This window comes from Prunus dulcis, chromosome 6 (assembly GCF_902201215.1).
Source record: "Prunus dulcis chromosome 6, ALMONDv2, whole genome shotgun sequence".
Classification (NCBI taxonomy): Eukaryota; Viridiplantae; Streptophyta; class Magnoliopsida; order Rosales; family Rosaceae; genus Prunus; species Prunus dulcis.
The window spans coordinates 10,633,671-10,656,873 of record NC_047655.1 but is presented as its reverse complement, the minus strand read 5'-3'; the positions used below and the strand labels follow the sequence as shown (position 1 = coordinate 10,656,873).

The following is a 23,203-nucleotide window of genomic DNA, read 5'->3' as shown; positions in this document are numbered from 1 at the left end:
GAAGCAAAACTGTAGAAATTAATACTCTAAAGTTTAATTAATTATCATTAATTACATTAATTAATGCTCGGCCCAACCGCATTTACTCGGTTTATGTCTTCGAACCGAAATACAACTCTCTTCCCCTCTCTGTCTCTGTTGCTTGCTTTTCTTGTTCAACGCCACCAAAACCAGTCACAAAAAACCCAAATTAAAACAAGGACATATTTATTTCAGTTAATGATTCTCACGTCCCACATTGCTCAAAGACCCTTTCTTCCCTTCCAATCCAAACTCTCTCTCTCTCTCTCTCTCTCTCTCTCTCTCTCTCTGTGTAAAAGCTTCAACAACACCAAAGGCTTTTTCTAGCATTTGTTTTTTATTTTCTTCTTTTCTTAAAGCAAAGAAGTAATCTTGAAAACGCTTTCTTTGCTTTTTTTAATCAATCAAGAAAAAAGTTGCTTTCATAGCCAGCCATGACTGAGGTCCTCCATTCCCCTTCCCATTTCTGCTCTTCCCCAAGAGCCGGCTCCTCTTCTTCTTCTTCTCCTCCTCCTCCTTCTAATTCTTCTTCTGTTTCGTTATCGTGCGCACCCCCATCTTCTTTATCCTACGCGCCCCACCCTAGCGAAGAAGAAGATTGCGAGTCTGCGGTGACTGACTGTGAGGTGGACGACCGTGACAAGCGGAGAAGGGAACAGCTTTCTCTCTTGGCATTGCTTGTAACCTTTTTCAGGAAATCTTTGATTCCTTGCAAGAGTGATAGGAGGGAGCTTTGTGCTATGGAGATCGGCTGGCCAACCAATGTGCGCCACGTGGCGCATGTCACCTTTGATAGGTTCAATGGGTTCTTGGGTTTGCCTGTGGAGTTTGAACCTGAAGTCCCCAGGAGGGCTCCTAGTGCAAGGTAACTTTTTGTTTTTTTTGTTTTTTTTTGGGTAGGGGTGAATGTTCCGCTGTGATTTTGTGTGAAATGTGAATGTGGGTTTTGTACTGTTATGTTATGTTTGGTGTTTATTGGGTTTACCCAATTTATGTAATTGAAAAAGTTTTCGTTTTGATTGATGGTTTTGGTTGCGTTGAGTTGTGGAATTGCTGTGAATTTTCTGTCTACAATAACTGGTGTAATTATTTTCCCTGACTAGGTTTTTGCAATGCATTTCTTGAGTTCAATTAGTGCATGTGTTTCTGTGATTCAATATTTATGGTTGTGAGGCTACAGATGATTTCAAGTTTTTTTTCTGTCCTGATATATGTTCTATCAACTTCCTTGGTTTGGCCTATCAGTTTATGAGCCACGTCTTTGACAATTGCAAATTTCATCACATTCCTCATCATCACAGATGAATGAAATTAATTTGCACTTTTACAAACTTGCTTACAACATTAGATCAGATCCACTATTTGTTCCTCAAAACTCAAAGCCTGGTAGTTTTTGTGATAACAGTTTTTGTTTCGTGACAAAATAAAAATTTCGTGTGTCATTTAATTGCTATAATTACTGCCTCTCTTGATTTTTATTTTTTTAATATGTAGTACAACTGTTTTTGGAGTATCCACGGAGTCCATGCAGTTGTCATACGACTCTAGAGGGAATAGTGTGCCAACAATTCTCTTGCTTATGCAAGGACGGTTATATGCTGAAGGAGGCCTTCAGGTATACTGCATTTCCCTTCTCTCTGTGCATTCCATGTTCACGTCATGAATACTGATTTGCAATGCTGACATAAATTATGGTACACAATCCTAATAGTTAAGAATCAACGTAACTCTGTAATTCTGATTCATTGTATTGTCCGTGTGATATGGGGTGGTTCTGCTTCCACATTTTTGGTTATAAAGATGTTGACTTATTGTCCCTGACATTTTCTCAAATTGTAAAACTATAAATGTAGGCAGAAGGGATTTTCAGAATTAATGCAGAAAACAGTCAAGAGGAGCATGTAAGGGACCAATTAAATAGGGGAGATGTACCAGAAGGCATCGATATACACTGTTTGGCAGGTTTGATCAAGGTATGTCATTATAATTTATGATTGGTACTTTTTGTCTTGCATTATATTTGGCATATGCTTGTCCACATGAAATATGTGAAGGTAACCTGATTTGAGTGATGAATGATGATAGTGATACAGGGGACTCTGCCTCTCTACTTCCTCACAATTTTCTTGCTTCACTTGATTGTCGGAGGTTGTTGGCTGACACCACACTGCCCCCTTCTCTGATTTTACTTTTCCCTTGATTTCACGGCCTGTTTGTTTTTTAATTTATTTTTTTCCGGATATAATTTAATGGCAGGCACAAGTGTTGCATGAAAAGCATAAGACATTTCATTTTTGGCATCAACATGTATAAGGGTAAATGTGCATTCATTGGTTTGTGTCAGAGATCATTTTGAAATTTGCATATTTGACATTGCTTTGAATTTAGTTTCCAAAGTAATGGCCTGGTGATGATGGCCCTGAGAATGATTGTTAACTATTTTCAGACTTTTATCCTTGTTTATGAGGGAGTTAATTATGGGATTTCATTTAATTAATTATGGGATTTCATTTAATTAATTATGGGATTTCATTTAATGGGATTTTCAGACTGGCTCTATAAATTCCAAGTCAGGGACTTTGTGTGAGATTGTGTCAGGGAGAAGGTAAAGAGGAGGATTTGGTGAAGTCAGAATTAGGTTCATGACCTAGGAAAAGAGGAATGTGACTTTGTTAGGGAAGTGATTGTGGATCTTTCCTTAGGAGAGAAATCCGTTTGGCATACTGTCATTTCAAAGTAGTATGGTCCTGGCACTAACAGGTGAGATTCCAATGAGGTGTTGAGACTCTCTTGTAGGAGCCCTTAGAGAAACATTTCACAGGGAATTGATTTGTTTTCTGAAATCCTTTGTCTCGTTGTGGAGAATGGGTTTAGGGAAGATAAATGGGCTGGGGAATTTCCTTTGTATTTCTGTATTCATTGTTTCTGTGCCTCAATTGACTGTTTTCTGCTCTCAAATGTGTCAATTGCTATCTAAGAAGAAAAAACCACATAGGCTCATGCCAAAAGAACATAATGAACTCAACTATGGCATGACACAAGCACAAATCTGCCACAATCGAGGATGGAACAACACAGGCTGCAAGTGAGCATGATCTTTCTTTTATTGAGGCACCCTTGAGCCTCCTTTGTTGTGCTTGTATCAACTCCAGCTGTAGTTGATGAATTGTCACCATCCTTTGTACCTTTTCATCAACAAAAAATGGGAGTGCTTGAAAATGTTCTTGAAGTTTTGATAGTTGCAGTATCACATGTCCATTTTAACTCGCAAGAGTCAAGTTCCTGTAGTAGGAGTCCAGGGAAGAATGGTGAAGATCCTACAAAGAATTATTACTACAGACTTTTATCCCATTTAGGGGTTTGATTACAGAGTAAATTAAGGATTTTATCAGTGATTTAATTTTTTTTAGAATTTTGACGAAGGAATTTGATTTTGACGGGGGTTCTAAGTTCAGCCTTATAAATAGGTTATGATTCAACTTGAATTACAGGATAATGAAATCATATTGGCTTGGCTCCCTCTTGTTCGTCTCTTCCTTTCTTCTGTTTTCCTCATCTTTATGCTCTCTATATCTTCTCTCCCACTTCCCTTTCTACTAAGGTCCAGAGTTTTGTTTGCAAATCCAAAACTTGTTAGATTTGCAATTACTCTTTTCCTTTCATTTGCACATACATTTTTTAATCATTACATTTCATCATGTCATTTATTTTACAAGTCAAACTTTGTTATTCAGTAACCTTTTCTCATGGTGCACGAGGATTTTCTTGTGAAGCCTATTCTGGATTTTGGTGAAAATGCTAGGACTTATGGGTTTCCTTGACTTGAATGTTCATCTCTATTCCTTTTCTTGTGGTTGTGAGTCTCATGTGTATGCATCCATGATCCATGTGAACACCCGTTAGAATAGAATGCTTTCTTGTTGTTTACCTCATCTTGCATCGTCTTGATTCTTGATACATTCACCTGATGTGTAATTTGGTTATTTAGGCTTGGTTTAGGGAACTCCCAGCTGGGGTTCTGGATTCTCTATCCCCTGAGCAGGTAATGCGATGTCAGACAGAGGAGGACTGTTCGCAGCTTGTAAGGCTTCTACCTCCCACTGAAGTTTCCCTACTGGATTGGGCCATCAACCTTATGGCTGATGTTGTCCAACAGGAACATCTGAACAAGATGAATGCACGCAACATAGCCATGGTTTTTGCACCAAACATGACGCAGGTTTGGTTTCATAGTTTTTCTGTTCTCACTTTTTTCTCCTTTCCCCTGAAGAGTGCATCTTCCATACCGATATCAGTGGCAAGCATAGTTACTACTTCTTCTGAAAGATCACATGTTAATTTTCTGATAACCCAATCGCTGATTTGAATACTGCATGTATGAGTCCGTTTTCTTTTTGTTTCTTTAGTTTAGTGTATATATAGCTTTTTAATTTCCAGTGAAGGTCTCATTTTCCTTTTGTTCAATGGTTGAAGCTGCATGTCATATGCTGTATGCTAAATTTTGTACTATATTACATACAAAGAGATACAGGCTACAGCATCAGTGGGGCACCTCCCACCCCCTCTGGTTTGGAACCTTGAAGTTTCCAACCATAGAAAAATCATTAAATGATTTCTGACTATGTTTGCTATCATTGCCATATTTTGACTCTTTTTTTGGGTTCAGATGGCAGATCCTTTGACTGCATTGATGTATGCAGTCCAAGTGATGAACTTCCTCAAAACGCTTATTTTGAAGACACTGCGAGAAAGGAAGGATGCTGTGGTAGAGCCTCCTGTGTGCTATGAAGAACCTTCTGATGAGCATGGACACCAGAGTCCTTCACAGTCCTGCAGGGAAGATACTGGCAAAGATAATGAAGAGAAAGAGCAATCGTTGATTACTGAAGAACCTATACTGGGAAGTTCATCTAACTCTAACCATGTCAATAACCTAACCAATAGAGAGGCTAGCAGTTCGATAAGCTTGGTTGATGGCGATGGGTGTTGTGATACTGCTGCGCACGTTGACAGCATAACAGCGGAAATTCAAGGCGAATCTGCAAAGAACAAATCTGGTGAATCGAGTATCTCAAATTTCAAAATGGGGCCTAAAAGCACAAGTGATCACCAGCCTGTGGTATGGGGAACAGGGACTGTTGAGAAGAATAGGGGTATCAGCAATCTGAGTCGCATAGATTCAAGGATGGAGCGGATTGAAGCCTGGCGGTGAAGAAAGCTAAAGCTCTATCCAGTTTGATCTTTAACTGAATCTATGGCATTGTGTGAATATAAGTTTGATTGATTTGCAAGATTGTGGGAAGAGTTTGTGATTGTTGATGTATGTTTTCTGTCTGGCTGTGTGGTCTGCTTAACCTGTTCTTATTTCATGGATGACACTCTGATAGTATCTATCACTAACACTGTTATTGGAGTTCCATTGTGTTTCTGATGTATGCATGATTAAACTTTCATTTTACTTTTGTTGGTGTGACTTGTGGATCCGCAATCACTTTCCTTAGACGCCGAGATTTCCTATATTCAATATAATTTATTTACTTTAATTCCTCATTTCAAAAACTATGTCAGAAGATAACGGAGCTAACATTAGAGTTATGATAGCATAAGTTGTTCGTGCACCTGTGAATGATTGTGGGCCGTTGATGTATTGTAGGACTCGTTAACATTATCAATCATTCATTCACAATCGATGAAAAACAAATGGTATTTAATTTGATTTGTCTGGATGGAATGTGTAAATGAGAAGGGGGGGACCAGAAATGCATATAGCCAGTGAACAATACACATCACGTGGAAAGAAAATCATACCAGGACGACATAAAATCTACCCCATTATGGAACTATTGAGTGATGGGAGCCAAACATTGTCATAAAAAAGTAGTGGCTACCATGGCACCGCCTCTTTGCACCGGGACAACCCAACATGAAAGTATTCACCTACTCTCTATGTTTTTCAATCCCTTATTTTATATCTTTGCACTTCATCCTATCTGCACATGGCTCCTTTAAAACTTCTCTATCCTTACCTTTCTTTGAACAAAAGGTAATTAGAGTGAGTTTAGGATTTTGAATGGCGTAATATACATTATTGACTTATTCTTTAATAACTTAAGTTTTTGAGGCAATTTAGATTTAGATTTTTCGTCTTCGAGAGAAAATATAGAGATTTTTCTTCAAAGATTCGTTACAAATCCACATGATATCCACTACTCAGAACATGGGCAGCAGCTTAGGACAGGGACAGTGACAGAACAATATAGACATGGTAACAACTAAGAACCTTTCAATCTCATCCACGTCTCGCACATCAATACCCTTATCATTTATGAGGAAATTTCTTATGTCTCATATATGAAATTACAACATTCGTATGTGAACAAATATAATTTAAGACAAATCCTACTACTGATTTGATGTATGACGCATACAATTTAAAGTGTAGATTCATCTGGTTGATTTAACATAAAGTTTATAATCAACGAGGGCTAGCCTAATGAAAAAGAACTCTGATTTGCAAATCAGTGGTTTCAAGTTCAAAGCTCCATGACGCTTTGGTAATGTGTGTTTGTGTGAAATCCCCCTTACTCGCTTGTAGTCAAAACATCAAAGTTCATAATAAACATGTGGGTTCATATATGAAATCCATCCTTTTTAAATTCGAAAGGATGAATTTAGATTTGAAATTTCAGTGCAAATTGTTTAATTAAACTTTAAAAATATTAAGCTTTTATGTGAACAAAATCTACGTGTGATGTTACTATTTGAGAAAGAAAAAAAAAAAGGGTGGACTTCAAATACTAAAAAAATTTATTTTAAATTTCATTTCAAATTTTTATTTTATTTTATGACAGGACCCGACCCAATTTCCACTTTGGAATTCGAGCCAAGTCCTGTGCGTGTCCGACACCTGGCAATGTCGGGCACAAATGACCTTTTTTTACCCTTTTTCTTAATTAATTTCCTTCCGACTTCTGCCGAAAATTCGGCAGAGTCTCCCATGTATTTTGACCATACCCAAAGTCTTCCACCTGCCAAACAGTCTCAGAAATCCTACCAACAGCCAGACTAATTCAACAACAGTTTCCAACCTCAGTTCCTTAAGTTCAACAGGATATCAGAGCATTTCTATACAAATTTACAGGATTAACAAAAGAGTTACAACGAAATCCTACACTTTGGTGGTGGGGCGGGAGCTAAGCTGATGGCCCGGGTGGTTTCCTTCGTTCTTCTAAGGCCTGGGGGCGAAAAACAAGTTAAAATTGTGAGTGGACAAAAATAATGTTCGAGAAAACATTTGAGAACATAATAACCCCCGTTTTGAAAAAAACATAGGGATAAAACTATAATCTGCTCATAATCAACTCGAGATATTCCAATAAACGTAAATAAACATAATTATATAAATGTTCACATAATATGCACAATCTATTCGAGTAACATATGCGGAGTATCAAATATACTGATAGAGATGCATGAAATAATAACTGCATTAAAAACTTAAAAATTCTTTAAAACTGCCACCTAATTGTACCCCTGATAGCCGTCAATTCCCTGGCAGGTCTCGGGCGTCACACAGGCTACCCGAGCCGCAAACTGGCGAAATCAGGGGACTATGATCAGCCTGATCCGCCGGCAGGTCCTCGATGACACCAAGTCACTCGAGTCGCTCAGGCAGGATGCAGGGGACCGTAGTCAGCCTAATCCGCAATCCTGGCAGGTCTCGGGGACACAGAGTCAGCCGAGCCGCAATCCTGGCAGGTCTCGGGACACCAAGTCTGCCGAGCCGCAAATTCTGGCACTCACGGTCCGAGCGTCCCCGAAACTCGTGAGGCAAGTCAAGTGCACTGACTAACTGAAATCGGACCGGATGTCCGTCGACATCGGTCCAACTCTGGGTAATCACCAACTGTAAGGTGGGTACATGGTGGTCTAAAATCACTGTTTCTGATAAAATCTGCTATCCTCTGAATTTTGCTAACTCTGAGCTAAGCTACTGTTTTAGCTCAAAAATCTCAAATCTGTTGCTTAGCTAATTTTTATAAAAATAAAAGTATTTGCATAATAAAATTCATGCTAAATCACTTATTCAAGATCAAATATAAAATATAATTAAAAAAAAATCTTTTTAAGAAAGAAAAGTCCACTCACTGCTGGTCCGAGCTAGCTGGACCTCTCGAGGGTCCCTCCTGTGGATTAGCCGGACTCCTGGTGCCTGCTTAATCAAGATTAATAAATTAAACAACTGCTGGATAAATAAAATTTAAATTAAACACCCTGCCCCCGGCTCCTAGAAATACATGTGTTTCATCCTGAGTTACTCCTATGCCCACATTAGCCCTTTCTGACACTGGGACCGGTTTTGGAAGGTCCGATGCTCTGTTAAGCGAGAAACCGTCAGATCGGCCGACCCGGGACCTGTGGGGTCCACGGTGTCCGATGGCCGATCGGAGCTTCCCGGAAGGTTTCTCATACAACGGGAACCATGTTCTGCGAATTTGGTCCGAATCGGACGGTCGGATCGGCCAAAATCGCGTTATCGCTTAAAACCCTAACCCTAGCCCTAGGGTTCGCGATTCCGGAGTATCTGGGGCTCCGATTCGCGATCCTTCAAAACCTACGCGATCCTGAAATCACGTAGACCGACATATCCAAAATTCAGCGCGATCCAACGATTAAACGGTACTGCACCCACGGATCGCGCGATATGGAAAATCCGTTCGGGGCTCAAATGGACTCCGAATCGAGATCCGCGAAATCCCACGCGCTCGTGACGACACGAGGACCTCAAAACTGGCCAGAGCCGTGCCACCACCCTGGCCCACGCGCCGCCACACGCGCGGCCAGATTGGGTGTCCAAAGCGATTTGGGTGTGCCGAAAAATCGTGGAACCGAGACTCCAAACTCCTACCCTAGGTAAAACACCCTATTTGGAGTCACTTTTGTTCTTGGACCACCCCCAAAAAGTGGCCGAAAATGGCCGATCACGGCGGCCGAAGTTCGGCCGATTTTCAAATCGAAAATCGAGTGATCTAAAGATTGAATCGATCTAAACCCAGCCAACCAGCAGATAGAGCACGAGAAATAGGTGAAAATCCATACCTCACTCGACTGATTTGGTTGAGAAACGGAGGAGATCGAGCGACTGGAAGTTCGAGCGAGCCGATCGGAAGTTTTCCCAATTTCCGGCCAGAATCCGGCGTGCGCAGGGCTGGGGCTGGTCGGGAAATGTCGGCGGGCGAGCTGCGGTTCGGATGGGACCGGCGCCGGAGATTAGCTCGCGGTGTGGCGGTTGCTAGGGCGGTTGGAATTGGGAGAGGTCGCGGGCTGCTGCAATCGGGAGAGAGGAGAGAGAATGACGCGGGGAGAGAGCAAAACAGGGATAAAAATCTGACTTTGACCAAATTACCATTTTGCCCCTCGTGATGTTTTGATCGTAATTTCTTCGTTAAAACTCCGATTCGGGTCTACTCCTTGTCTACGGACTCGTTTCGCCGTGCTCTACGCAACGGCGCAAGCGGAATTCCCGAATTCTTCTCCGATCAAAAAGTCGAATTTTTCCCCTTAAAAAAATGCGAGGGCAAAACCGTCTTTTGGATAGAATAAAGAAATCTTAATTTTTAGATATTTTGGTTTGGGTTCTTACTTTATTTTATATCTAATGCAATAATTTAAAGTGAGTAATCCCTTTCCCTAGTCATCCATTTTATTTCTATCCCCATATATATATATATATATATATATATATATATATATCAGTCCACAACGCCCTTTAAGGTACCTTACAAATATTTTTTTGAGGGACACCCTTGTAGAACCCACCATACATTGTACTTCATTAATGTAAATAATCTATTTTGTAAATATTCATTCGAATTAAGATCATCTCTGCAAAAAACACTTAAATCCGATATCATTTGACTACTTAATTAAATTATTGAAATTTTAGTACTTTCTTGAAGCAGCCTGTTCATTGATTTTGTAGGACCCAATTAGATATCTAAATGGTTTCTGATTTATCTAATTGAGGGATCTTGAAAATAAGTTTATTTGAGGACACCCTTTTAGGGTGTACTTCGCATTGTATTTAACTAATCCAAATTGTCTATTTTGTAGATATTTATTCAAAGATCATCTCTATAAAAAATCACTTGAATTCGATATCATTTGACCACTCAATTAAATTATTGAAATTTTAGTACTTTCTTGAAGGACCGTGTCCATTGATTTGTATGACACAATTAGACATCTAAAAAGTTTTTGATTTGTCTAATTTTTTGCAAGGATGATCTATGAATGAAGACCTAAAAAATAAATTATTTGGATTATTGAAAAATATTCATAGGGTACCCTAAAAAGTGTCAATCAAATAAAATTATTTGAGAAATTCCTCAATAGAAGCGACTATATATATATATATATATATATATATATATATATATGTCCAAAAACAAATCAAGCAAGAACAATTCCAAAAGCCATTGTGTAGTGCTTTGTACCAAGTCCCTTTCGTTTCACACAAGCGAGTAGTGGTGGTTAGGCAAGAAATGATGTAAAGAGAATACTCAAAGATGCGAAGGGTATGGGTTCAAATCCTCTAGCAAATCACATCAGTTTCCTTGGATATGTAGAACAATGATCTGCCACCACGTAGGTTGTAATATGTACGTCCATACAAAAACATCAGTCATTCTCAAGAGTCATCTCTGTAAAAAAATTAAAAGAGGAAAGAAAAAATCACATTACTGGGGTCACTCACTCCACGCAATTTGGTCCAGTGACATGAACCGTCTATTAATATATATATATATATATATATATATATATATATATATATATATATATATATAAGGAGATATTATGACTAGAAGGAAGAAATTCCAGGACTCAACCAAAACATCATGGATAAACTCAGGAGGATCCTGGTACCATGATAATGTTTCGGTCAATATGTTACGGTGGTTTGTCTATGTTATTATCACTTTGAAGATTTCAGTTTCTATTTATTTTGTTGGTGTATTTAAATATATAATAAATGGTTCTACTACTAATATCACACAGGTCTTTTATGATAAAACCCCACACTTACTAGGCTTTGTAGGTGGTTAAGTTGGAGATAATATCGGTGTTGTTAGTAGTGGGTTGCTGGCCCGTCTCTTTGAATTTAATATTTATTTGATCATAATAATTAAATCACTAAATGACATTTTATCCTAATTCATAATTAGACAATATAATATACATGTTAATAGTGTGTGTGTATGCGCGCGCACAATCTATCAGCATTAGGCAAGCAAGGTATTGCACTAAATTAATACACTTATAAACATTGTCATCACAGTAAACATAAACTTGTCATGAATCCTAGATAATTCATGTGAGGTGCCTTTACATAGCTAAGCCTTTTTTTTTTTTTTTGTTTTTTTTTTTGAAGACCTTTCCTATTAAAAGGGACGATAGCATATTAAACTCACACACAAAACACGGATGTTAGGACTTGAACTCAGGACCTTCCCTGAAAGAATAAATATTTCAAACCACTATACTAATGAGTCCTTTGTATAACTAATCCTTGTTAAGTGTAACAAAACAAGCAAAAAATAATCGGTCGGTTATAACTTATATCTGCTAATTACACCAAAGGTTTTGTCAGAAATTTACGTCCAACAATAAGCACCAAATTTAAGGAGGAGAACCAACACCACCCATCTCCATATTCCAGTCCAACTGAATCAGCACCCACCACCAATCCTCATTAATTAATAGCAACAATACACCTTTGATTTTTTCAACCCACATGCCTGATCCCGTGCCTCTTTCTCTCCACCATCAAAATCTCATCTCCTATATTTCTTTCTGGAACTACCCTTTATTTGTTTCTTTTGTCTCAAGCATCTTAGAGAGCAGAGAGACAGAGAGACAGAGAAGAGTAAGAACTGCAGGGAACAAGGCCATGGCTGCCTGTGGAAGCCTCCAACACATCTTTGAAAACCCTAAATTACCTGAGAACCCAACAACACTTCTTGAATCCTTCTCCTCACCATGGAACCAAATCAAGCCTCTTAATAAATCATTATCCATTCCTCCTGAGAATTCATCATCCTTCACTGAGATCTTTGGTGAGCTTCATTTCAAAGAGAACATCAGTTCTCATTTGATGTCCTCCTCATCTTCATCCCCATCTTTGGTAGACTTCGATGTTTCACAACCCAAGATTGAAAAAGAAGAAGAATCCAATATTGACAACAAGAATGAGGAGAAGAACAATTACCAGAAAATCCCATCAAAGGAATCCTTTCCAAGCACCCCAAGGAGTTCCAATTACAACAGATCTCATAAAAGCAGTGATAGCTTTTCATCAATGAATTCAGAGAGCTTGCAGTGCTGCACAGAGGGACTTGGATTTGAAAGCTCAGATGAGGTTGAGGACTTGATCAGGACTAGTGATCAAGATAATTGGCAGATTAATATGCAAGAGGAGAAGGTTAGCTTTGCAAAGCAATATTTTCCAATATCAGAAATGAATGGTTGTGGTGGTGAATCTAGGAGGTCAAGGACTAGTGTTGGGGGATTTCCTCCACCAATTTCTTGTATAAGCAAGAGGGGGAAGCCTTGGGTTTGCTTCAAGTCTTACAGGCAGGATGGCAGATTTGTCCTCAAAGAGATCAGAATTCCCACCCAGGAGTTCCTCCACGCTTACAGAGAAGACGGGCGTCTCAAGCTGCACTTTGTCATGCCCGATGACAAAATTCTAGATGAGGAAAATGAGGAAGATGATGATGTATTAAATGATGAGGAAGAAGAAGAGGAAATTGAAGATGATGATGACCACCAAGATCATCTACATACAGATGATGCTAATGGAATAAATGAGGGAAATGAGCCCAAGACAACAAATGATGAGGTACTGTGAGGTTGTTTGTTTTAGGTAGGAGAAGTTTCACTTGAGGTGTCTGAAGTGATTAATGGCTTTCAACTTCTGTCATTAATTCCTCCCAATATGCAGGTTTTTCTTTTATTATTGGTAAGGAATAGGCAAATAATTTTAGATAAAAGAAAACAAAAATGGATTTGACTATGCCATTCTGAGATGATCTCTCTTTCTGCTTAACCCCTAGCAATGAATTAGCCAGTTGTGCTTATATCCCTTTCACAGAGCTCGAGCTTTATTTTGTTTGTTTGGTGTTTTTTTCTTCTTCTCAAAATACAGTAGAGCATCAGATTAAAAGCAAACACCGGACGACCTTTATCCGAATTCTACTGTTTCCCATCGAAATTTTTTTCCTTCCATTCCATGCAGTTAATTTAGCAAAGAGAAATTTAAAATAAAAATCATTTCTTGCATTGAATTTATATATAAACACTAAAAACCTTTAAATTGACGAAAAAACCCAAAAATAGTTAGGGTAGAAGTGGAAGAGCTCAACTAACTAATCCTATTAGCTAGTCTAATTTCTTCCAAATTAGTTAAGTTTTTTATGGGTTAAAACTAAAGAGCCCTACTTATTATTGTACAATATGGTTTTATTACATTTCTCGATGTATACACGTATTTAGGTGTGTATGGCTTTTGTCCATGTTTACAAAATATCAAGGCAGTTGAATCCTTGTGATTTATATGTGTGTGGGTGTTTTTTGGGCTACGGTCAACATCAAAAGAGGTATGGTTACTATCACCCACCTACCTAGAAGATTTATATCACTAGGGATGTGATTTATCAACAAATATGGGATATATGTCATGGGGTCTACACAACATCTCGCATCTTGACGATGTTATCTCGTTTGGGCCTCTAACAACTCGGTCAGTCAGCAATAAACGACTTCTAAGATATGTGCTGTCGGAATTACAGTCATATATTATTTTCTACCGGTGAGGAGAATATATATGCAAAGAACTTTTATTGAAGGATTTTTTAAATAAGTTTATTTAAGGAGCATTTTTGTAGAGCCCACTCCTCATTATATTTTATTAATTTAAATTTTTTATTTTGTAGATATTCATTTAAAGATCATCTCTACAAAAAATCACTTGAATCCAATATCATTTTATCACTCAATTAAATTATTGAAAATCAAGTATTTTCTTAAAGCACAATGTTCATTGATTTTGTTGGTCTCAATTAGATGCCCTAATGATTTTCAATTTGTATGATTTTTTTCAAGGATAATATATGAATGAAGACTTGAAAAATGGATGTTTGGATCGTTGAAAAAAAAAAATCATAGGATACCCTAAAAGATATCCCTCAAATAAAATTATTTGAGAAATCCTCTATGAAAGACGGATATATATCTCTTTTAACCTTCTCTCTTTTTCTCTCTTTTATAGTACCATCAACCCAGTTGGCTTCCAAGAAGTATAATTGCAGGGGCCCGAAGCTTGTGGTCAAAAGATAGATTTTTGGTATATAGCTGGATTATTTGGGAGGGTGGGTAAGAAGAGAAAACTAGCAAACAATTGTCGGAAGATGCTTTTGTGAATGACCTCATGTAGACAAGGACAACAGATTTTTTCCACCAGACACAGCAAAATTGATCTCTATAGTCTTGGGAAGATAATAAGAAGTTTAAATCATGGCCTTGGAGCTCAATTGACTTATTGCAGCGGTTCATGTCCACATCCAGCATCTTGATTACGATCACAATTGACAACTAATGGGTGTGGTTGATTTGCTAGGTGAAATGCATCACTAAAACTATTGATAGCGGGTCTTATGACACAACCAACGCTTTCACAATATATAATATGTTGTCACTTTGTCATTTCTTGCAAGAAAGGGGTCATGCTAGCTGTACATAAAATTAATTAAAATGTCCTCTATTTGTTTTTTAGGACAAAAATATTAAATTAATTTATACGTATATGACTAGTAATTACTTATTGTTGAAAATTTGAAAGCAAATGTCCCACATTGGAGAAAATAAAAGGTTCCACATGCTTTATAAGCATGAAACCTTAACACCAATTAAATAAAGGTTGGTGGCCTGATGGGCTTGGTAGTGAAGACTATCATGGTTGACTTGCTTGATTAATATTAATATTTAAATAATCAAGATTTGGGCCTTGAGCCTTGGGGCTCTTGGGGTCTCTGAAAAATAAAAGGAATATACCCAGCCCGAAAATAAAATAAATATTTTTAAGACTTATCTTTTTGTTTGAATTTGAACATGTATAACTGATACTAACTGCTATTTTGGAGGGGTGTAATTTTGTTATAAAACATTTACTGACATTGCGAATACGCAAACCTCTATCTTCAATAAAAGTCAATATTTTGTACTTAATTTATATTTGCACATTTATACAAATTTCGTATTTTGCTACTATTTATATTTTAAGAATTGTGTAATAATATAGTGATCCTATAGTATAAAACATTTACTGATTTTTCCTAACATTTATTGCATAGAAACCTCTGTGGGTGGCTATTCTAGAAGAAGTTGGCGTAAATAGAAAATTGTAGATTGCATTAACATTTGAAAAGAAATTATCAGAGCTTAATTTGATTGAATATGTTTTTATCAAAACTATTACTAATCCTTCATATTTCTCTCTTATGCTTTTCATTTTTTATGCATGCGGCTGCCTTTGGATCGCTACTTATATAGGTCATAGTTGTTTTAGGCCTAGTTTGGGATTGCTGTCACTTTTAAAAAAAGTTGCTTATGTTGTGTTTTGAAAATAATTAGCTGTAAAGTAAAGCGGCTCCATGTTTGATAAACAATATTTTTAAAGTGCTGTTAGTACAAAAAGCAGTGTCAAAACTGTTTGGTAAATTTTAATATAAAATTGTTGTAACTATGAATAATGACTAAAATAGACATGATGTTAAAAATGTTATGTACTAATCATCTGGTGGTAGTGGTAATGATGGAGTGGAGGTGGTGGTGGTGATGACGGTGGAGTTGGTGATTGTGGTAGTGGTGGTGGTGGGGATGACGGTTGTGGAGGTGGTGGTGGTAGTGGCAACATGGTGGTGGTTGTGGTGTTGGTTATGGATGTGGAGGTTTTGGAGGAGGAGGTGGTTGTGGTGGTAGTGCTGGTGGTGGTGGTGGAGGTGGAGGTGGAGGTGGAGGAGGTGGTGGTGGAGGTGGAGGTGGAGGAGGTGGTGGTTGAGGAGGTAGTGGTGGAGGAGGTGGTGGTTGAGGAGGTAGTGGCGGAGGATGAGGAGGAGAAGGATGTGGAAGTGGAGGTGGTGTCATTTTTTAAAATAAATTATGGTATATTGGGAATTAAAAAAATTCATTAAAGGTTCATCTCTGCTTCTTTTGAAAGCAGCTTTGAAAAGCAACCCAGAGCCTGCTTTTAAAAGCTGCTGTCAAAAGGCCACTGCTTTTAAAATAATCGGGATATTTTATTTTTACCAAACACCTTAAACTGCTTAACTTTAAAGTGAAGCAGGTTTTTGGCGAAAAAAAGCAATCCCAAACAGGGCCTTAGTGAGCTAAAATTTCCGGCCAAGGGAAGTTACGAGGTTAACTTGAATGTGGTATTGAAAAGATTATCTATGAAAGCAAGTTATAGAAGAGCAGAAACTGTTTTCAAGGGATGGTAAATTTGTCAAACAAAGTAGGGCAAATATTCAATTATACTCATATTTTTATTCTTCTCCAATATGGAGATATTTATACAAGTACAAAGATGTGTTAATCCTAAATAAAATAGAAAATATATCTAATTACAATATGAAGTAAATCTCTATTACAATATGACTAAATAATAACTGGTAAGTAACCAAAATTCTAATAAAATAAGGAACCAAAATCCTAACTAAGTAAGGACTCGCCAACACTCCCCCTCAAGTTGGGCAAAGATATTTCGCAGCCCAAACTTGACAAGCGAGTCACATAACACCATACTTGAGAAGCACCAATTGTAGAGAAGGTGTTTTAGTCAACCACGAGTGAAACAAGTGACAAACTAAAGCAAAGTTTGCAGCGGAAACACAAGAGAAAACCCTAAAAAAGAGGGCACATAGCAGAACACAGAAACCCTGTGAGCACGACAGTAGATAAGGTAGAACACAGAAACCCTGTGAGCACAGCAGGTAAGGCAAAACACAGAAACAGAAACCCTGTGAGCACGGCAGTAGATAAGGCAAAACACAGAAACCCTGTGAGCACGGTAGTAGGTAAGGCAGAAGCAAAGGCAAAAGGCAAGGCCACAACAACAACAACGACAATGACCACATCAACGGAAAGCAAAGCAAGCAAAGGCAACATCAACGGTGGCAACATCGACCACAACAGAAACACACCAGCAAAGGCATGAGCAACAATGCTGGCACCATAACAGGCAGAAGCAACAATACTGGTACCAAACAACAGCAATACAAGGCACTAACACCAGCAAGAGCAACAAGGCATGGACATAACAGGCATTATCAACAGTAATTAACACTATCCCCAACAAGAGTCATAATAGGTAAGAGCAATGACACTGTCCCCAGTAAGAGACCTAAGAGAAACCCTGTGAGTACGAAAATAGGTAAGGCAGAACACAAAAACCCTGTGAGCACGGCAGTAGATAAGGCAGAATACAGAAATCCTGTGAGCACATCAATTGGTAAGGCAAAACACAGAAACCGAAACCCTGTGAGCACGGCAGTAGATAAGGCAAAACACAGAAACCCTGTGAGTACGGCAGTAGGTAAGGCAGAAGCAAAGGTAAAGGACAAGGCCACAACAACAACAACGACAATGACCACATCAACGGAAAGCAAAGCAAGCAAAGGCAACATCAACGGTGGCAACATCGACCACAATAGAAACACACCAGCAAAAGCATGAGCAACAATATTGGCACCATAATAGGCAGAAGCAACAATACTGGTATCAAACAATATGTAACACCCCGACCCCAAATTTCCCCAAATTTAACCAGTATTTAATTATTTAATTATTTAAGGGTATTTTAGTCATATTTTTAACCGGAGAGAGTTTGGGACCGTGACTTGTATTTTTGGATAGGTCGCACTGAGACGAGTTCATAGACACGTAGTGGGCTCGAATCGGAGTTGTAACGAGAGAGATATGGTCAAAAGAAACCCAGTGGCACAATCGTAAATATTTCGAAATGGGATTTTTTTATAAAAATCAGATTTTTCCCTCTCTCTCTCTCTCTCTCTCCCTGCGCAGAAACAGCCCCCCTGGTTACTGTTCACAGCGGCGGTTTTTGGGCCGCCGCCGCCGCATCCGGCCACCACTCGGGGTGGCACCGGTCCCAAAAGAACCGTGCCATCTTCCTCTTCCCATCCCGACCAATCTCAGCCGCTGGAACCACCTGTGCTCGCCGGAAAATGCAAAAATCCGACCGGTTTTAACCCAAATTTCAAGGAGCTCGTTCTCTCTCATTTCTTCTCCAAATTTGACGAGTAAGGTATGGATTTCTACCTATTTTCCATGCTCTAGCTGATGGTTGGATAGGATTTCGTTAATTTTGAGCCTAGGATAGCTGATCTTCGATTTGAAATTCTGCCGATTTTGGGAGTTTGTTTTCGGCCACTTCCGGTCATTTTTTGGGGTAGGCCCAAGAACAAAAGTGACTCCAAATAGGGTGTTATACCTAGGGTAGAAGTCTTGGCCCGAGATGTTGAGATTTTCCGGCGAAACTTTATCGCTTTGGACACCCACACGCTGCCCGCGCGTGTGGCAGCGCGTGGGCACTGTAGAAAAAAGTGGCACTGTGTTCCGATGAGATCCTTAGGTTGTCACGAGTGCGTAGGATTTCGCGGATCTCAATTCGGACGTCGTTTGACTATCGAACGGAGAATCGCATATCGCGCGTTATTCGGGTTCGATAGGTTGGGACCGTTGGATGGACCCAAATTTAATATATGTTAATCTAGGTATTTCTAGGATCGTGGAGGAATTCACGGATCGTGAATCGGAGCCCCGGATGTTCCGATTTAATAATTTAAAGTTTATATTTTATATTAATTGTCAGATCGTGCGATCGTGAGCAATCCGACCGTCCGATCTGAACCAAACTCACAGGACAAGTGTCCTATACCTGGTAGAACCCATAGGGACTTCCGGATCGAAAATTGGAGGTCGTGGGTTCCGCAGGTCCGTTTGACCAGGGTTAAGGTAGTTTGACCCTTGGTTGACCGCGAGTCTCCCGGTGTAATCTCACCTCTCTAGGGGGGATTATCAGATGCTAGATGGTTGTGGAGGGTTACACAATATTAGAATTAATTTATATAATTATAATTATATATGGTTGTACAAGGGTACAACAGAGCCTAGAATGTCAGTATGGAGTGCTATACGCACTACTTTAGGTACCTCCCCGGATGTTGGATTTACTACAAGTACCACCAAGTGAAAGTGAGGTCCCACGTGGCGTAGGTTATCCGGCGTTGGGACAGGACCCATACGTGGCGTTGGTTGTACCGGCGTATGGGGAGATTTGTAATATGATGTTCAGGTCTCACGTGGCGTAGGTTATCCGGCGTTGAGACAGACCTCATACGTGGCGTTGGTTGTACCGACGTATGGGGAGATTATGTGATACTGTGTTGAGGTCGCACGTGGCGTAGGTTATCCGGCGTGTCGACAGACCCCATACGTGGCGTTGGTTGTACCGGCGTATGGGGAGATATGTGATATGACGTGCAGGTCTCGCGTGGCGTAGGTTATCCGGCGTTGAGACAGACCCCATACGTGGCGTTGGTTGTACCGGCGTATGGGGAGATATTATGATAGTATGGCATGGTCGCACGTGACGTAGGTTATCTGGCGTGTTGACAGACCCCATACGTGGTGTTGGTGGTACCGGCGTATGGGGAGATTATGTAGAATACAGAGAAATGAAATGAGGTATCGCTTGAGTGTGGAATTGGGTTTTATGAGAGAACTACGTGTGGCTTGATCCCTCAAGTAGGGTACGTAGGCAGCCTAAGGTTATTAGGTGCAGCCGCAGACTAAATGTTAGTCTTAATTTGTATTGGAATTGTTGCCTTGGTTAAGGCATGAATTGTTTTGTTAGCATGTTTGGTAATTAGTTGAGAATTATTGGAAGGCCGAAGGCCATTTGTGTGAATTGCATGAAATTATATTGTGCATGCTGCCAGTTGTGGATATTAAATGCGTTTTTATGCAGGTTGAAATTTTGGGAAATGTCCAATTTATAGGGGAGACTCTGCCGAAATTTCGGCAGAAAGTCTCGGCCTTTAGTAAGTGGGCCTGGCATCGGGGTGATGTCAGGAATTCCAAAGGGTTCGTCTCGGGTTTTGAGAAAATTCGGGGCGGGTCCTTTCACAATAGAAATACAAGGCACTGGCACCAGCAAGAGCAACAAGGCATGGACATAACAGGCATCATCAACAGTAATCAATACTGTCCCCAACAAGAGTCATAATAGGCAGGAGTAATAACACTATCTCCAGTAAAGGACCTAACAGAAACCCTGTGAGCACGGAAATAGGTAAGGCAGAACACAGAAACCCTGTGAGCACGGCAGTAGATAAGGCAGAACACAGAAATCCTGTGAGCACAGCAATCGGTAAGGCAAAACACAGAAATCGAAATCCTGTGAGCACGGCAGTAGATAAGGTAAAACACAGAAACCTTGTGAGCACGACAGTAGGTAAAGCAGAAGCAAAGGCAAAGGGCAAGGCCACAACAACAACAACTACAATAACCACATCAACGGAAAGCAAAGGCAACATCGACCACAACAGAAACACACCAGCAAAGGCATGAGCAACAATACTGGCACCATAACAGGCAGGAGCAACAATACTGGTACCAAACAACAGCAATATAAGGCACTGGCTCCAGCAAGAGCAACAAGGCATGGACATAACATGCATCATCAACAGTAATCAACACTGTCCCCAACAAGAGTCATAATAGGCAGGAGCAATAACATTGTCCCAAGTAAGAGACTTAACAGGTATGAGCAACGGTACTGGCACCAGCAAATGACATAGTAGTTAGCAGCAATAACAATGAAAAATATTGCAGAGACAACTTTTCTTCAGTCCCCCTCTCCCCCTGAAGAGAAAGGGCCGTCAGAACCATAAGAAAAGTGGCACTTAAGAAACAGGGCAGATAGGTAGCTGAATTACATCGGAATAGATGAGCAGCGGTGTCACTCCCCTTCAAATCCGACGATGTATGAGAGCAGAGATTTGGAGAAAGCAACACCGAAAAATAAAGTTGCAGCACCTAATTATACAAAGAGACAAAGGCCGGCTAGGAGAGGGCTTGGCGAGCGGTGACGAGGCTTGCAGAGGTTTGAGATGGCTCGGTGACTAGTGATGAGGCTCACAGAGGAAAGAGATCAGGCCATCAATGGCCAAGAGGCGTGTTGCCCATATGGTATACATTTAAAAGAGAGGCTCGGCTGTGAGCGCAAGAGACTGAAACTAACATGGGCTCAATCTGATTTTAACAGAAAGCAAGCTCATAGAGATATGAAAAGTAAGAGAAAAAAGGCAGCAGTAGGCATAGGTAGAGAAAAAGAAAGGTAATAACTCAACATAAACACGGCAAGGACAGAGACAAGGGTAAAACTGCAGAAAGGTGCAGTTAAAACACATATGAGAGGATCAACAAAAGATGGTGACTATACAAGATGAAGACCCATGATGGGTTAGGAATGAGGAGTGCCAACGACTCTCAATTTGGCAGAGGTTATCACAGGTTAGGAACCTGGCTCTTATACCATGTCAAACAAAGTAGTGCAAATATTCAATTATGCTCATATTTTTATTTTTCTCCAATATAGAGGTATTTATACAAGTATAAAGATGTGTTAACCCTAAATAAAATAGGAAATATATCTAAATTACAATATGAAGTAAATCTCTATTACAATAGGACTAAATAATAATTGGTAAGTAACCAAAATTTTAATAAAATAAGAAACCAAAATCCTAACTAAGTAAGGACTCGCCAACAAAATCAATATATTATATATGGGCTAATGAAATGTTGGAGTAAAATCTATCAAAGACGTTGCAAAAGGTGTATCTTTGAAGGAAGCCAAGAGCTTCGCAGACGATGGCCTTACCACCAAGGAGCTATAATTTGGTATGATAATTACCTCTTAAAATACTCAAATCAATATTTCTTAGGTTTGAGTGACACAACTAACGGAGTATATTTGACAAATTACAAATTCGTTGATACTCCCTTAATGTTTGATCAGGAAGTTGGTCAATTGTTAGCCAAATTGTGTATTCATGCTTATGATAGTGATTTTAAGGTTGTTCGCGGGGAGTTAGAAACTAAGATATTGCACTATGGTTTAATTTATGGTGCGGCTCAGTGCACTAGTGATCTTATTGTAAAAAATGCCTTAATGTCGCAATGACCGAACTTTTGAAAAAAGTCATGGAAGGAGGAGTGGACTTGCTTATTATGGTAGTTTTTGAGAAGAGAACTTCCATTAATAATTTAGGAAGAATACAAGAGAACCTGCACGTAGGAATGCAACTTCATTAAAACCTTCCCAAGGATACCCTCCCGTAGGAAAAAGAGTGTCACACGTGCATTGGACTACAAGAGAGTCAAAAAACTAAGATAAAACGAAACAACATAGAGCACAACCACAAGCTCAGCAAATAACATCCACCACAATGTAAAACTGTCAAAGAAGAACTTCTATGCTCGCATAGTTCTTTGTACAATGTCAAGAATGTGTCGTGAGCGTCAAAAAACAGAACCAGCAGAAGCACCGTACGCCATCTCCCCCAAATCCAGACAAAACCAAGCACAACTACAAGCCCAACAAAGAGCATCTCACCACAATCAAAGAGATAACTCCTACGCACGCATAGCTCTTTATACAGTGCAAACCAGTGGGTGTCAGAGCAGAGCCCACAGAAGCACCAAAAACCAACTCCTTATCTCTGAATCCAGATCCCTAATTGACATAGAAAATCCAAAGAAGAGCAGTCAGTCAGCCAAGTACTTGTTTCCTCTGTTATATTGCAGTTTTTGGGTCATGTTGGACTGTTCTAGTGAAGCTATGTATGCTTGGTTGTAGAGGTGTGTTGTTATCGCTGCTTGAATCATTGAATGGGCTTGAAGGCCAAGTTGGTTTTTATTCTAGCAACATTTCTCTGCTGCTATCATGTCGAAGTTTCAATTTTTAGTGGCTATAACGTTGTTATTTTTCGTTGAACGCTCTGCTTGGTAGCTGAGAAAGCTGAGGAAAAGGAAATCATCA

The 23,203-nt window shown here is 39.5% G+C and overlaps 2 protein-coding genes across 2 annotated transcripts; both read left to right on the top strand.

Annotated features, from left to right (window-relative positions):
- The first annotated feature begins 122 nt into the window (after window positions 1-122).
- Window positions 123-5,479, top strand: LOC117629943 (rho GTPase-activating protein 1). The gene is made up of 5 exons (XM_034362621.1): window positions 123-886; window positions 1,516-1,636; window positions 1,875-1,994; window positions 4,010-4,240; window positions 4,688-5,479. Exons 1-5 carry the CDS (start codon window positions 456-458, stop codon window positions 5,231-5,233), a joined length of 1,449 nt encoding a protein of 482 aa, XP_034218512.1. The 5' UTR covers window positions 123-455; the 3' UTR covers window positions 5,234-5,479.
- Window positions 5,480-11,636: 6,157 nt separating this feature from the next.
- Window positions 11,637-13,175, top strand: LOC117629944. Its single transcript, XM_034362622.1, has one exon. The coding sequence runs from the start codon at window positions 11,816-11,818 to the stop codon at window positions 12,929-12,931; it is 1,116 nt and encodes a 371-aa protein (XP_034218513.1). The 5' UTR covers window positions 11,637-11,815; the 3' UTR covers window positions 12,932-13,175.
- Window positions 13,176-23,203: the final 10,028 nt, after the last annotated feature.

Coding starts and splice junctions, on each gene's coding strand:
- LOC117629944 (XM_034362622.1), top strand. CDS start 11,816: ATGCCTGATCCCGTGCCTCTTTCTCTCCACCATCAAAATCTCATCTCC.
- LOC117629943 (XM_034362621.1), top strand. CDS start 456: ATGACTGAGGTCCTCCATTCCCCTTCCCATTTCTGCTCTTCCCCAAGA. Junction 1,637..1,874: donor ATGCTGAAGGAGGCCTTCAG/GTATACTGCATT, acceptor CTATAAATGTAG/GCAGAAGGGATTTTCAGAAT. Junction 1,995..4,009: donor GTTTGGCAGGTTTGATCAAG/GTATGTCATTAT, acceptor TTGGTTATTTAG/GCTTGGTTTAGGGAACTCCC.